At 48.2% G+C, this 12,867-nt stretch overlaps 1 protein-coding gene across 1 annotated transcript; it reads left to right on the top strand.

Annotated features, from left to right (window-relative positions):
* Positions 1-9,043: 9,043 nt before the first annotated feature.
* LOC120455837 lies at positions 9,044-10,509 on the top strand. Its single transcript, XM_039642307.2, has 2 exons — positions 9,044-9,547; positions 9,602-10,509. The coding sequence occupies exons 1-2, from the start codon at positions 9,266-9,268 to the stop codon at positions 9,797-9,799; spliced, it is 480 nt and encodes a 159-aa protein (XP_039498241.1). The 5' UTR covers positions 9,044-9,265; the 3' UTR covers positions 9,800-10,509.
* The last annotated feature ends 2,358 nt before the right edge of the window (positions 10,510-12,867 follow it).

Genomic DNA, 12,867 nt, shown 5'->3' with positions numbered 1-12,867 from the left:
CTGTCGACTTTTTTGAGCCGGGAAGTGGATAGTGGGGAGTATGGAGTACAGGGAGCAGGGAGCTGGGAGCTGGGAGCAGGGAGTGGGTAGTGGGTGATGGCCAGTGGGTCTGCCGATTGGATTGCGAACTGCGAACTTGGGACTGCGAGTGCAGCTTCTTGGCGGCAAAGTCGTGACTTACCCTCGCCGCGATCCGATAACCGCAGCTGGGAAAAGGAGAAGAGAAAAATTTACCCACCAGCAGGATATATTTAAGACCACAAAAGACCACAAATGTGTTGGCCAAAAGCAGCAGCAGCCGCATCAGCAGCAACAGCAGACGAAGACGAAGGCGCAGGCGGCGATCGTCGTCGGACTGCGAAGATGATGATGATGAGGCAGAAAATCCAAAAAGCCAAAACCAAAACCAAAACCGAAACCTTTGGGCCACAGGCTGAATCTGAATCTGAATGCTGGAGCGTTGGAGAAAAAACAAAAAAAAAAAGCAGAGTTTCCAAAGGCCTTGCAGTTGATTAAGCGGCGGCAACAAATTTGCATATTTCATTGAGCAGTTCAATCAAATGGAGGACAGCCCAAAGAGCCTGGCTGGCTGAAACAAAACGTGGCCGGGTCTCTGAGTTGTTGGGGACACCAGCTTGTATCTTTTTCTGCTCTTTTACTTTTTACTTTTTACTTTTTTTTTGGTGGAGTCTTGGATGCTGTGGATCCAATCCGTAGGTTGGGGAGTCACAGTCGCAGTCACAGTCGGCGGCGACAGATTCAGATTCGCAGACGAGGCGAAGACGAAGACGAAGACGAAGGCGAAGGCATTTTTGTCGTTGGTCGAGATGCAAACGGAGCGATTAGGTCCGAAATAACTCATTCATACGCAGAGACAGCCGCAGGAATGGAATGGAATGGAAAATCGGAGGCTATTGCCCAGGATGTGGCATGTGGCATGTAGGTATGCTCGCTCTCCCACTTCCTCTCCATCTTCTGCTACGCTCTCGCTCGCTCTAATCTGGGGAATGCCATCGCAGGAGCCACAGAACAATGGCTCAGCGCGGATCAGGATCTTCAAATGGAGGAGCAGGAGCAGGAGCAGGAGCAGAAGCAGGAGGTGGTGCAGTGGTGCAGTGGTGGTGATGCAGTGGTGCACTGGCGGCGACCAAGATGGCGAGAGATCAGCCATCGGCCTGCCAAGATGGCGATGTCTCCGTCTCCCCACACGGCGGTCGCATTTGCATAACAGCCGGTCGCTGTCGCACTATCTGCATCTCCGTCCCACAGCGACTAGACGCATCTCTTTCTCAATGCACTTGCCCTCTCTTTCGCACCCGGCTCCCTGCTCCTGCCGTCTCGCTCTGTCTGCGGCTCGTCGGAGCGTGCTTAATGCGGGCGGACACTAAGCCACGTGTGAAATTCAATCACCAACTCAGCCAACTCAGCCAACCGACCAGCCAGCCAGCCAGCCAGCCAGCCAGGATCAGCTTGTCTCACTCTCACTTGGCAGCAAGGCAAACCACCGAGCACCACTAAACCACCGAACCACTGAACCACAGAGCCAGTGGCTCGAATATCGCCATCGTCATCGTCATTGTCGTCGTCATCGCCTGGACACCTCGTTAGGGGCTCAGCGAAAGGAGCACAAGGAGCCAGGAGGTGGCAGAGGAGGAGGAGCAGGGCCAAGCGGCGTGGGGTCCACGATTCCAGAGTCCCAGAACCTGAGCCCAGAACCCAAGACGGGGCTCGCTTCACTGCGGTTTCGGTTTCTTCGGCGGCAGAGGCGGCGGTGGTGTCGGTTTCGGTTTTCATATTTTGAGGTTCACCGATGTGTTAACAGGCGGCGGTTGTCGCATATTAGGCTGCCCGTCCCCCGTTCCCCGTTCCCCGTCCCCCGCACCGCTCACCACTCGCCACTTAGCAGCCAATACCGATATACTGCATAAACCATATGCTATAATATATATACCCATACCATTACCAGCCAAGAACCACCATCGCCAATGCCGGAGGCCCTTGGCAAGTGTCACGTCAAGCACATAAATTAAATACACAACAAGTAAAAGCGGTGGGCAGTGCGTCGCTTTTTCGACTAGAAGTTACCTTGATGCCTGGCAGAACTTTTATTAAATTGTTGGCAAATGATATTTAATGGTTGCAAGTGCAGATCTACTCAGGTCTATGCCACCAGCAAACGCCCTTTGATTACCAGTTTGAATTCAAAAAAGAAATGGATGAAAATACGGTAGGAGATTTGGTGGTGTAAATGGGAGCTGACCTACATTAATAAAGTAAATTTAAAATAGTACTTATACTAATTTAAAGAACAAATGTATACAAGGCATTGGTAGAAATAAGATTATTAAATTAGTAAAGCTACTTTTATTTTCAAAATATTAAAATTATGATGCACATTTCCTTGCTAAATATAATATTTAAGAAAATATTAAAAATACGATGCACATTTCCTTGCTCAATATAATATTTAAAAAAAATATTAATAATATGATGCACATTTCCTTGCTAAATATAATATTTAATAAAATATTAAAAATATGATGCACTTTTCCTTGCTGAGATATAAGATTTAAGAAGAATTCTTATGTTATGGTAAATTATTAAGTATTAAGTAATTAAAAGTATTAAGTATGGTAAATACTTTCTGTCTGAGAAATAACCTTTCACCTGCCCCTCTAAACCTTTTTGACTGGCCGCATGTCCCGCCGTCTATGCCCGCTGATCGAGGTAGGGTATGGATGCCCAACTCGGACACGAGAACATGAATAAGCAGCCGATCGAAACGAGCACAAGACAAGATAAGCAGATAATTTTCTAGCTCCAGCTCCGGACTGCGACTCTTGGCCGCCGGCAGAGGCAACACAACACAATGGTAGCGAAGACGACTCCAAATTGGACCACAGAGGCTGCTCTGCTTTTCGCCCTTGCCCCCCTCTTTTTCCATCTCCTGCTCCTTCTGCTGCTCCTCCAGCTCCTCCAGCTCCTCCAGCTCCTGGTGCTGCTCCTGCATTCTGACCCAGTGCCTGGTACCCTTAACAGCGACATGATGTTTTACTAACCAGCGAACGGCAACCGGCAACCGGCAACCGGCGACTGGCCAAAAAGACGGGCTGCTAATAATTTGTGTACGCGACGCCGCCGAACAGGAAAGCCGGGTCCAGAGTCCCGGTTCCCTATTCTCCCCCCCCCACGATTCTGCAGGAGAGAAGACCGCCTCACAATGGATGCGAAACCGAAACCTAAACCGAATAACCGAAAGATCGCGAGCAGGGGCTCCCCTGCATTTGGGCCATTGTCGTCCTTCGTTTCGTGCTAAACGTGTTGTTGCCAAATTGTGAACAAGATTCATTCATGTTTCAACACATTGAGCAACACGGAGGAGTCGTCTGGGATCGAGCGGCTCCACTTGGATGTGGATGTGGATGTGGATGTGGATGTAGCTGTGCCTGTAGAGTGGCTGTGGATGTAGAGTGGCTGTGCTCACATCCATTCCCAGTTGCCAGTTGCCAGTTGCCAGGGCCATCAACCGTCGTCAGCCAGCTCGTCGTGTGAACAGACGCCACCTCATCATTCCATAGCCCCTTTATTCAAATCGCCAGCGGATGAGGGGTGGGGGGTAATATTTGGACAACTTTGATCTATAAGGTTCGCGCATAGAATGAAATCAATCCGGGTAGACAGACAGTAATTAGGAAGGGTTTCGTCTCCAAGCCTTGAGAGGCCATGCGAATTGCTAGACACACGAGAGCAGACCCACTGACTCATCCATGGAACTTTGACCCTCCAAACCTCCGAACCTCCGAACCTCCGAACCTCCGAACCTCCGACCCTCCATAGCTTTCTAACCCTCTGTAGCTCCACGTTCTTAGTTCTGTGTTCTGTGTTGTGGGCCAACCGGAAACGTCCGACATTCCAGCGGCATTCCACCGCCGCAGTTGGCCATAAAAATAAATAAAAAATAATATAAAAAAAGAAATAAACAAAAAAAAAACACCAAAGAACAAGAAAGAAATACACACGAAGTGCGCGCTCGTTTATTGTGTGTGCCTGAAGATGTTTCTTATTATGAAATTAGACTGAACCGTCGGCGACACTTGGCCAGCGCTCAATGAATGAAACCGAAATGAGAAATGAATGATATCATGGGCATTGTTAGCTGAATCCGATTCCCTCTCACCCTCTCACCCTCTCACTCTCCCTCTTCCTCGATCCCTATCCCTATCCCTATCTTTGTCCCTAACCCAAAAAACAGAGCCTGCGGGTCGGCCCGTCGATCCGAGGGACCGGCAAACGAGAGATCAAATGCGATAGCGCCACGAAAACGAGCCACCAGCAGCAGCAGCCACAGCAGCAACAAGAGGCAAGCAACAGCAGAAGCGGCAGCAACGTGTTGCTCATTTAGCTGGCAGCCCAAACGCGGCCATAATTCAACGCTTTTGATAACTGCGTTAGGTTTAGGCACCATCCCAACCCATCCCATCCCATCCCATCCAGAGATCGGAGCTCCTTTCGAGCGACGCGGCGGCCCAGGATCGGCGCGCGTCAGCACTTGGAAGGACCGGAGACCCAAAAAAAGAACATCCAAACTCCTCAGGCACAGTGGTTACTCCCATTGTTGAACAGCCATCAGCTTAATGGCCAGCATTTGACTAGGAAAACAAACACTGTTCTTATAAACTCTGTTCTTATAAACTCTGTTCTTATAAACGCAATAAAAATATGACTTGCATGTTAAGAGTTGTGAATTAAATAAATTAAATTTCAAATTCCTTAACTTATCTAAATTCCACGCCTACAATAAATCATTTAAATAATAATACATTTTTTGTAGACTTTGTTCTAAGATGAGTTAAGATGTTTTTAGTTTTGGTTAGCAATGCACTTACCCATTTCCTCCGCCTTTTCATATTCCCACAGCTAGGTTCTTTAAGCAGCTGTGTTAAAATAAAAGATATTATTTACTGCCATCTAATGCTTACAGTTGCAACATTACTACTTGCCCCACTGTGCGTTGCAAGTTGGCCTGCCTGGCTGTACAATTTGATTTCGGTGTTTGCCTGGCGATTTGTTGTGTTTGATTTGCTGCCTCGCCGTCTTGCTTCATCCTGTTGAGTCTCTGCTCCACTCGCTCCACCCTCGCATCCGCACATCCGCACATCCTCGTCATCCTCCGATCTTCGGATCCTCGGATCCTCGCATCCACGCATCCACGCACCACTGAGCCACTGAGCCATTGAGCCACCGCACCACCGAACGCAGCTCTGTCGCATTCCAGCGGTGCCGCAGCGCTTACATTGTTCGCTTTTTCGGTTCATTCAAATCCTTTCGGTAAAATTCTTTTGTTTGGTGTCAAGTTTAACAAATATTTGCGGCCTCTTGTCTTGTTTGTCCCATGTTCCTCGCGTGTTGCTGCCGCCCGGCATTGTTCGGCATCTCAGTTGGACAGCAACAGAAGTGGCTGGCAAGCTGAGGAGTTGAAGGAGTTGAGGAGTTGAGGAGCTGGCGGTACATGTTGCATACATGTGCGGCATGGGGGCGTATGAGTAATCAGTGCCGCCCGCAATTAGTTGGCCTTAGACAACTGGCGAAGCTGGCAAATCTGCACAGATCCCGAAGAGTGAGAGTGAGTTGCTGTTGGGACTTCATCCATTGCTCCATTGCTCCATTGCTCCTTTGCTCCTTTGCTAGGCAAAAACGATTTGCTTCCCATGATTGGCCAAAGTTATTGCTGTTGCAGTTGCAGTTGCACTGCCATTGTTGCAACTCTCTTATCAGTGTCGCTTTTTTTCGAGCCTTTGTGCGAAATTTTTGACTCCCCGCTGCGTGAGTCGCACAAAATGCCACAAGAATTGCTGCTGTTGTTGCAGTTGTTGCAGTTGCTGTAGCAACAGTGCCCCCTGGTGGGGCATTTGGGGGCGGGGCAGGCCCAAGTGGCACTGCCAGCCAATATGGAGACATGCAACTGCTGCAGTACCAGGGCCAGGTTGCAACTTCCACTGCCAGGCCGCAACTGCAACAAAATGAAACCGTAATTGTTTGTTTATTATGGCTGTGAGCAGTTGTTGTTGTTGCTATCGCATGTTATTGTTGCTGCTGCCGTTGTATTGTTAAATGTTAAAGTGCTACACAATATTTATATTGGCATTGTCTGCAAGAGTTGCCCAGCATCGGTTGCAGCTGACATCGCACTGCAGATGCTCTAACTTTTAAATGTTAATAATATGCTCTCGCTTTTAAATCTTAATAATATGAATATATGTTAAATAATATGAATTTGCTTTATTAGAATAGCTGATAAGCAACAAAACCCCTTTGCAGTTTTTACATTTTGAAATTAATGAACTTAGGTTTGGCTTTAACATACATGGCAAGTTGTTTCAAGACACCAGTGGAGCCGATTGCAACTGCAGGGTAGCGTGGAGTAGAGCAGGCCGAGATTACCATCGGAGACACCCTCGCCGACGCACAGAGGGGAACCCAGCGATGTGTGGCACTGCTGACACTTCAATGGAGCCCCTTCTTCTTCTGGAGGGGATTTGCCTGTTGGACGAGGGTGAGTGGATGCGGGGCGAGGGGTGAGGAAGTGGCACTCCGAGGTTGCCTCATGCTGTGGCGCTATGCTGCGATTATGGCCACGGATTAACTTCCTCTTTTGGCCATCATCATTGTGGTTATTGTTGCTCCTGCCGCTGCCACTGCTGATTTCCGATTGCCTGCACTCGCAGCTAATTATATCTAATTCGAGCGAACCTGAACCTGAAACTAAAACTGAAACGGATTCCGAGTTCCGTTCCGAACCCTTGCCGCCTCTTAGGCGCTGATTGCGCTTATCAGCCGATGACGGCGACGTGACTGGGTGGCGGCGATAAGAAGACCCATGGCGATCGGACACGCTTCCCTTGAAAATGAGCCCCGCCAAGCCTAGAACTATGCAATGGCAGGGGGATCATTTCATAGCTACACCCCCTCTCATAAGCAAACGTCGAAGGAAGTTAAGAGGCATTCCAATTTTTCAATTAGTTGATTTCTTAATCCAACTGGTATTGCCTTACTAAAAGCACCTCCAGAGCAAGTATGTTTCATATATAGCTCTTGATTATTCATTGATCTTCCTATTTTGAATTGGAGACCGCACAGAATGCGGTTTCTGAAATTGGATATTAAAATAACCCTTGGATTATGGTCTTTTAAACTTTCGCTTTTGTTATTGCACACTAAACAGTAAATCGATCGATCGAACGGATTGAAAAACCTTTGTGCACACTCAGCTGTATCTGTATCTCTATATCAATCTGTATCTGTATCTCTATATCAATCTGTATCTGTATCTCTATATCAATCTGTATCTGTATCTGCATTTCTATCTGTATCTGCACATGTATCTGTATCTTAGTCTTAGTACCTGGGCAGGTCTAACACCTTATAACACCCCATAAATCAAGTGCTTAACCGTTTTTTACGATCACCGCGTTTCGCAAGGCCCCAAAAGACCTTTTGCCGTTTTCATTGTGTATTTCTTTGCTCATTTTTTGGCTAAGCTCCCCTTTCTGTGGCGGCTGCTAAACCGGCGGCAAGGTCAAGGCGGCTTCTTCTTCATTTTCTCCGCTTGTGCAACCCCTGACATTGAGCAATGTGCGCGATTGAAGCTGGAGGAGATGGGGGGGGGGGAGTTCCACTGGTGGTGGACTGGACAGGAAATGCTCGCCGAAATGACGTCTCACTACATGCACACACACACACACACACACACACACTTTGCAACGCTGGTGACATTTTTCCTCCACTTGGCTTAGGCGTCGGCGTTGACAGTTTCAGTTTCCAGCGCAGACGAGACGAGTCGAGTTTTCCCACTGGCGGCAAAGTAGAAACGGATCCCGAGAGCGGTCCAAACAATGCCCCCGGGGCCGTGTTAATAGAAACGTTCCGAGAGATTCGACAGAACGAGGAGCAGTCGGACACCGACACCGACCATGTAGACGGAGCCAGCGACAATTCCCGGGAACTCCATAAAAATAGCTAAACGTGCAGGGGCCGCCCAGAACTCTTCAACGTTCAACGTTTAACTCTCAACGCTCAACGCTCAACGCTCCCCGCTCATTTCATTTCATTTCATTTCACTTCATTTCATTTCAATTGACCGACTGGCTGGCATTCTTTTCTTCAGCATTTTCCCTGCTGCCAAAAAAGGGAAATTCACTTTCATCTTTTCAATAGGCAGCCGATGCAGCCGATGCACCGAAGCAGCCTCGAAACGAGGAACACCATGGCTCAGGATCGGGACAATCAGCTGTGTGTGGGTCCTTTAATGTCTAAATCTTTGAGGCTGATTCCTGATGTGTCATACCGCCCAAGTCTTGACCTGCTGCTGCGTTGCTGGCCCCGAGTCCTCCTGATCTTCTGATCTCTGATCCTTTCTGGGACCTTTTGTTAACTGCTAACTGTTTCTCGGGCCCATCCCTTTCCATTCCTTTCCCTCTCCAACGTCGTCCCTCTCTCTCTCTTTCACTTTGTGTGCCGTGTAAATATTTTCCCAGCATCCTGCAAACGTTTTGACAGTTTTTATTAGATCAAAAACCGGCTACAAGTGGCGTGTGATAAATTGCGGCCAAAACGCAGCTAAGCAGAGATGGGCCAACCCAGATATACGACTACACATACATAGGTAGGTGATAGTTGATAGTTGATAGGCATTGGAATATGGGAATTTGGGAATTTGGGCAGAAGGGTCTAGGAATAGAGGAAAGAAAGATCAAGTGTCGCTCACTTGGCTTCCCTTTTATTGTCTGATAAGTCGTGACTTTAACACACACACACACACACCACACACTCTTACACACACATGGATGGATTTCTCCACGTTGAGTGCCAGCAATTAGGGCATCCAGAGTCCTGTTCCCTCGAGCATCGCAAATCCGTTTACCGGCTTTGTGTTCGTAGCTAAAGCCCTCGAATTATTAAGACAATGAGATTTTATTACTGCCACAGCACAATCAGCGTAATGAATCCTTCGTCCCAGCAGCTCAACCCTATATCATCGCGGCGCTTTCTGTGCAGATCATAACTCATCATGGACATTGTGGCGACGCTGCGATTGATTGATGAACTGCCAAATCGCACGGCACACTCACAGCTCAAATATGCTGTCTAAAATCAGGGAGGCCGTGCTGTGAACGTTCGAAAGGAACCCTCACAGGCCCCACAACTATTGGGATTTTTTCGATATTTTCGTTTGGAGTCAACATATTCCCCATCTCGTTGCAATAGGATGCCAAATTCGTCAGTGATCAGCAGGGTGAACGCGGGTTTGGCCCGCTGTTTGAGCCACCATCGGCGTTTGTGTCGCGGCATTGCCGAGCTGGAACGCCTCATCCACAACGATGGCTTTCTGAAGGATCCCCGCACTCAGTGGCTGCTCCACCAGCGACGTCAAACGGAGGAGGAGCAGGCCAATGCCGATGCCAGGGTCAGTCCTTTGGGCAGAATGGGCTGTGAAGTGGGTCGTTTGCTGGGTGCGTCCAACATAAAACTGCCCCCGCCATCCGGCAAGGTGAGTACTGCACTCCAGCCGACTTGATCACCCATTGATGTGCTAACCCAACAGAATAATCTCGTCGTGACCCGCACCTTCTGCCAAATCCTTCAAGTCGAGAACACCACACCCAGAAAGCAGCCAGGACCCATGCCAGCTCCAACTCCACTGCCATCGCCAGAAAGAAGACACAGTATCATGTTCAGTGGCAGAATGCCTCGTCCTGAAACGAAAGGATCCTGCTCCAAAGGCTCCAGCCAAAGTGGTTAGGAATGAGATGCCAAAGAGATGCGCTACCAAGTCTGGCAGAGATCTATGATGTGTATAGATCTGTGCAAGGCTTGAGAGAGTTATCTTTAGGAGGATGTCTCTGTGGAAATCGCCCAGCAACGACTGAATTTATATCCCACACAACTGGAGCAACTGAAGCAGCAGGAGGATGAGGAGCACAAGGAGGAGGAGGTGTTGCCCCGTCCGTCGTTCAGTATCCGTGCTGCTCTCGTTATTGTTATGAATAAGTTAATAACATGGCGGAAGGCTTCTTTTGTCGTGGCCCAAACAAGCAACAACCTGGCAGGCAGCGCTTATTAAATGATTGAAGCCTTTGGTGGGGCGAGTTGTTGGTGCTGCAGGAACTTCGACTTGGCTCTTGCTCTTGCTCTTGCTCTGGGTCTTGGTGTTGGTGTTGGTCTTCCAGTTGGACTCAAGCTGGGGGCCCCCATAAAAAAGGTGGAAACCTGGTTCTCGTTTCTTGATCTTTTTTGGTTTTTTTTGTTTTTTGTGCTTTTTTTGCCAGCTCTTTTGAGCGCTGCTGCTTTGTGGTTTTTTCCCTTTGCGTCCAGCGTCCAGTGTCCAGCGTCCAGTGTCCAGAGTCCAGCGACCACCATCAATAACAGAGCCCGGGCCATATTTATGATTTGTTAAGCAACGCCGAACGTGCGAAAGGATAATCACAAGCGCCTGCTGGCACGCCCCCCTTCTGCCTTCTGCCCCTTTTTTTTTTTGTTTTTTCTTTTATATCGAGCGGGGGGAATGGTGGGTGGGGAGGGGATGTTCGCTTTCGTCGTGTGTGAGGCATTTCCAAAATTGAGTCAATGACTTTTATTTTTACGACTCGCCCTGCGACTCCAAGTGTCCAAGATGGATGGATGGATGGTTGGCTGGCTGGCTGGCTGGATGGACATCCAAAGCTTGGTATGCTCTGGTCAGGTCTGGCCTTTTGGCTTTTATGGCACTGCGAATTGAGCTATTAGACTGGCGCAGATTGGGTGATCGTAGTTATGGCCAGTTATAGCAGGTGCCCTGCTCCAGATCCACTCGAACTTTGACCACCGACGGCGTTGGTCCGATGTTGGTAAACGCCCTCGATCCCAATACCAATCCCAATCCCTAGTTGTTGATTCCAATCTCGTCCACTCAACGAAATCAATTATGTACTACAAAATTGTACAAATCATTTTGCGTTCGACCTCCAAAGTGTTTCAGCTGCCAGGGGATCGAAAGAAAGAAGGAATGCTAAGGACAGCTGTAAGGATCGCACATTTTCAGGCATGTGGATAAGGATGATGTAGAGGACGAGGACGAGGGAGAGGAGTGGAGGGCTCTTTGACACGCTCGCGGGATTAGCACGAAATGAGAGGAGGGAGGGGAGAGGAGGGGGACTTGCAACGCCGGAGAGCTGTGAAAATTCCTGGCATCTTTAATGAGCGCCGGCTTATCAATGGCCTCCGCCGTCATCCGCTCCACATCCCATGCCCATACCCATATACCCATATACCCATACCCATATCCATTCGCAGTACCATTCCCATTCCCAGTCGCAGTCTGATTGTTAACCTTTGAATCGGGGCATTAAAAAACGTTAACAAGCTGCGTAGCGCCGTCGGCGGCGTTAATGTCGAAATTGGCGCTGGCCCAGGAATGGCCAAGATCGGTGAACCGAAGCAGGAGATGGAGGTGGAGGTGGAGGTGGAGGTGGAGATGGAGGTGGAGTTGGAGGATGGGGATGGGGATGGTGAGGAGAAGTGATTCCAGGAGGGGTGAGCAGCAGATCGGGGCAACTGGGAACTGGGGCCTGCGACTGCGACTGCGACTGGGACGAACGTGTTTCTTAATGAAACAAAGCTTGAATTTTAAATGAGCATCATAAAGAACAATGAAAATGCAAGGAACAGCAACAACAAAGCGAGACCGGCGATCCGTTCGATGGACAAACGCCGGAGGGGAAGTGGAGGGGTGTTGGGAGCGCGGACAGCGCGAAATAAAAGCGCAGAAATGTTAAATAAACAATAAAAAACAATCCGCTGCCCCCACCGCCCTCCCCCCCCCTCGCGGAGTCTGTCAAACTCGGCCAGCGGATTAAGCGCGGCCTGCGCACAAGACGCACCAGAGATGGATATGGCAGCGATCCCCCAAGCCCCCATGCTCCACTCCAACAACCCCTTCCCCCCCTTTCCCAAGTCCCCCAAATCCCCTATCCAGTCCGTAGTCGGAGCAGGATGGGGCGAAGTCAGGAGGAAGTGCGTTGCAGCTGACGCGCCGACTGCTGAATGCCCTTTCACAGGATCTACAAATGCAAGTGTTGCTAGTAAAGTTTACACTACAAAATATATTTGTACCCACATAAAGAAAATATATTTATTTTATGCAGAAAAACATATCAATAAATAAAATATAGAATCTAGAATAGAATACAGTCTATATTAAATCCGCAAAACATTTCTGTTTTACCATAAATAAATCAAGAGCGATATCAACATTAAAGAATTGGTTATATACATTATTAAATATACCTTATAAAAGGTTGGAAAACTTTAAAGAATTGTTTATATACATTATTAAATATATCTTATAAAAGATTGGAAAACATTAAAGAGTTGGTTATATACATTATTAAATATATCTTATAAAAGGTTGAAAAACTGAATTGGTTATACACATTATTAAATTTACCTTATAAAAGATTGGAAAACATTTGTGGCTCCCAACGCATCACTCCCAGAGTGATACCCCTCATGAAGTTAGGGTATCGCCCGATAATCATGTGGGTTGGGATGTAAAACTTTTGCCGTCGCCGCTTTAAGGATTCGCAAATGATTCTGCGGCCAAAGATGAAATGAAACGGGCCAAAAGGATCGCGCGGGGCAGGAGGAGGATCGCAAAGGGTAGCTGGCCATAGTTGATTCTCTGGTGCTGGCCATAATTGGTGCTCATCTTAATGGCATTAAAATTGCATTATCGCTGTATTTATTGAAACGGTTTGTTTTAACAAGATTAACTCGACGATACCGGCAACAACAACAACAACAACAACAGCAACAGCAACAGCAACAACAATA

The sequence above is a fragment of the Drosophila santomea genome, chromosome X, assembly GCF_016746245.2.
Source record: "Drosophila santomea strain STO CAGO 1482 chromosome X, Prin_Dsan_1.1, whole genome shotgun sequence".
NCBI lineage: Eukaryota > Metazoa > Arthropoda > Insecta > Diptera > Drosophilidae > Drosophila > Drosophila santomea.
This window is presented reverse-complemented; position numbering and strand designations above follow the sequence as displayed.

Coding starts and splice junctions, on each gene's coding strand:
- LOC120455837 (XM_039642307.2), top strand. CDS start 9,266: ATGCCAAATTCGTCAGTGATCAGCAGGGTGAACGCGGGTTTGGCCCGC. Junction 9,548..9,601: donor TGCCCCCGCCATCCGGCAAG/GTGAGTACTGCA, acceptor CTAACCCAACAG/AATAATCTCGTCGTGACCCG.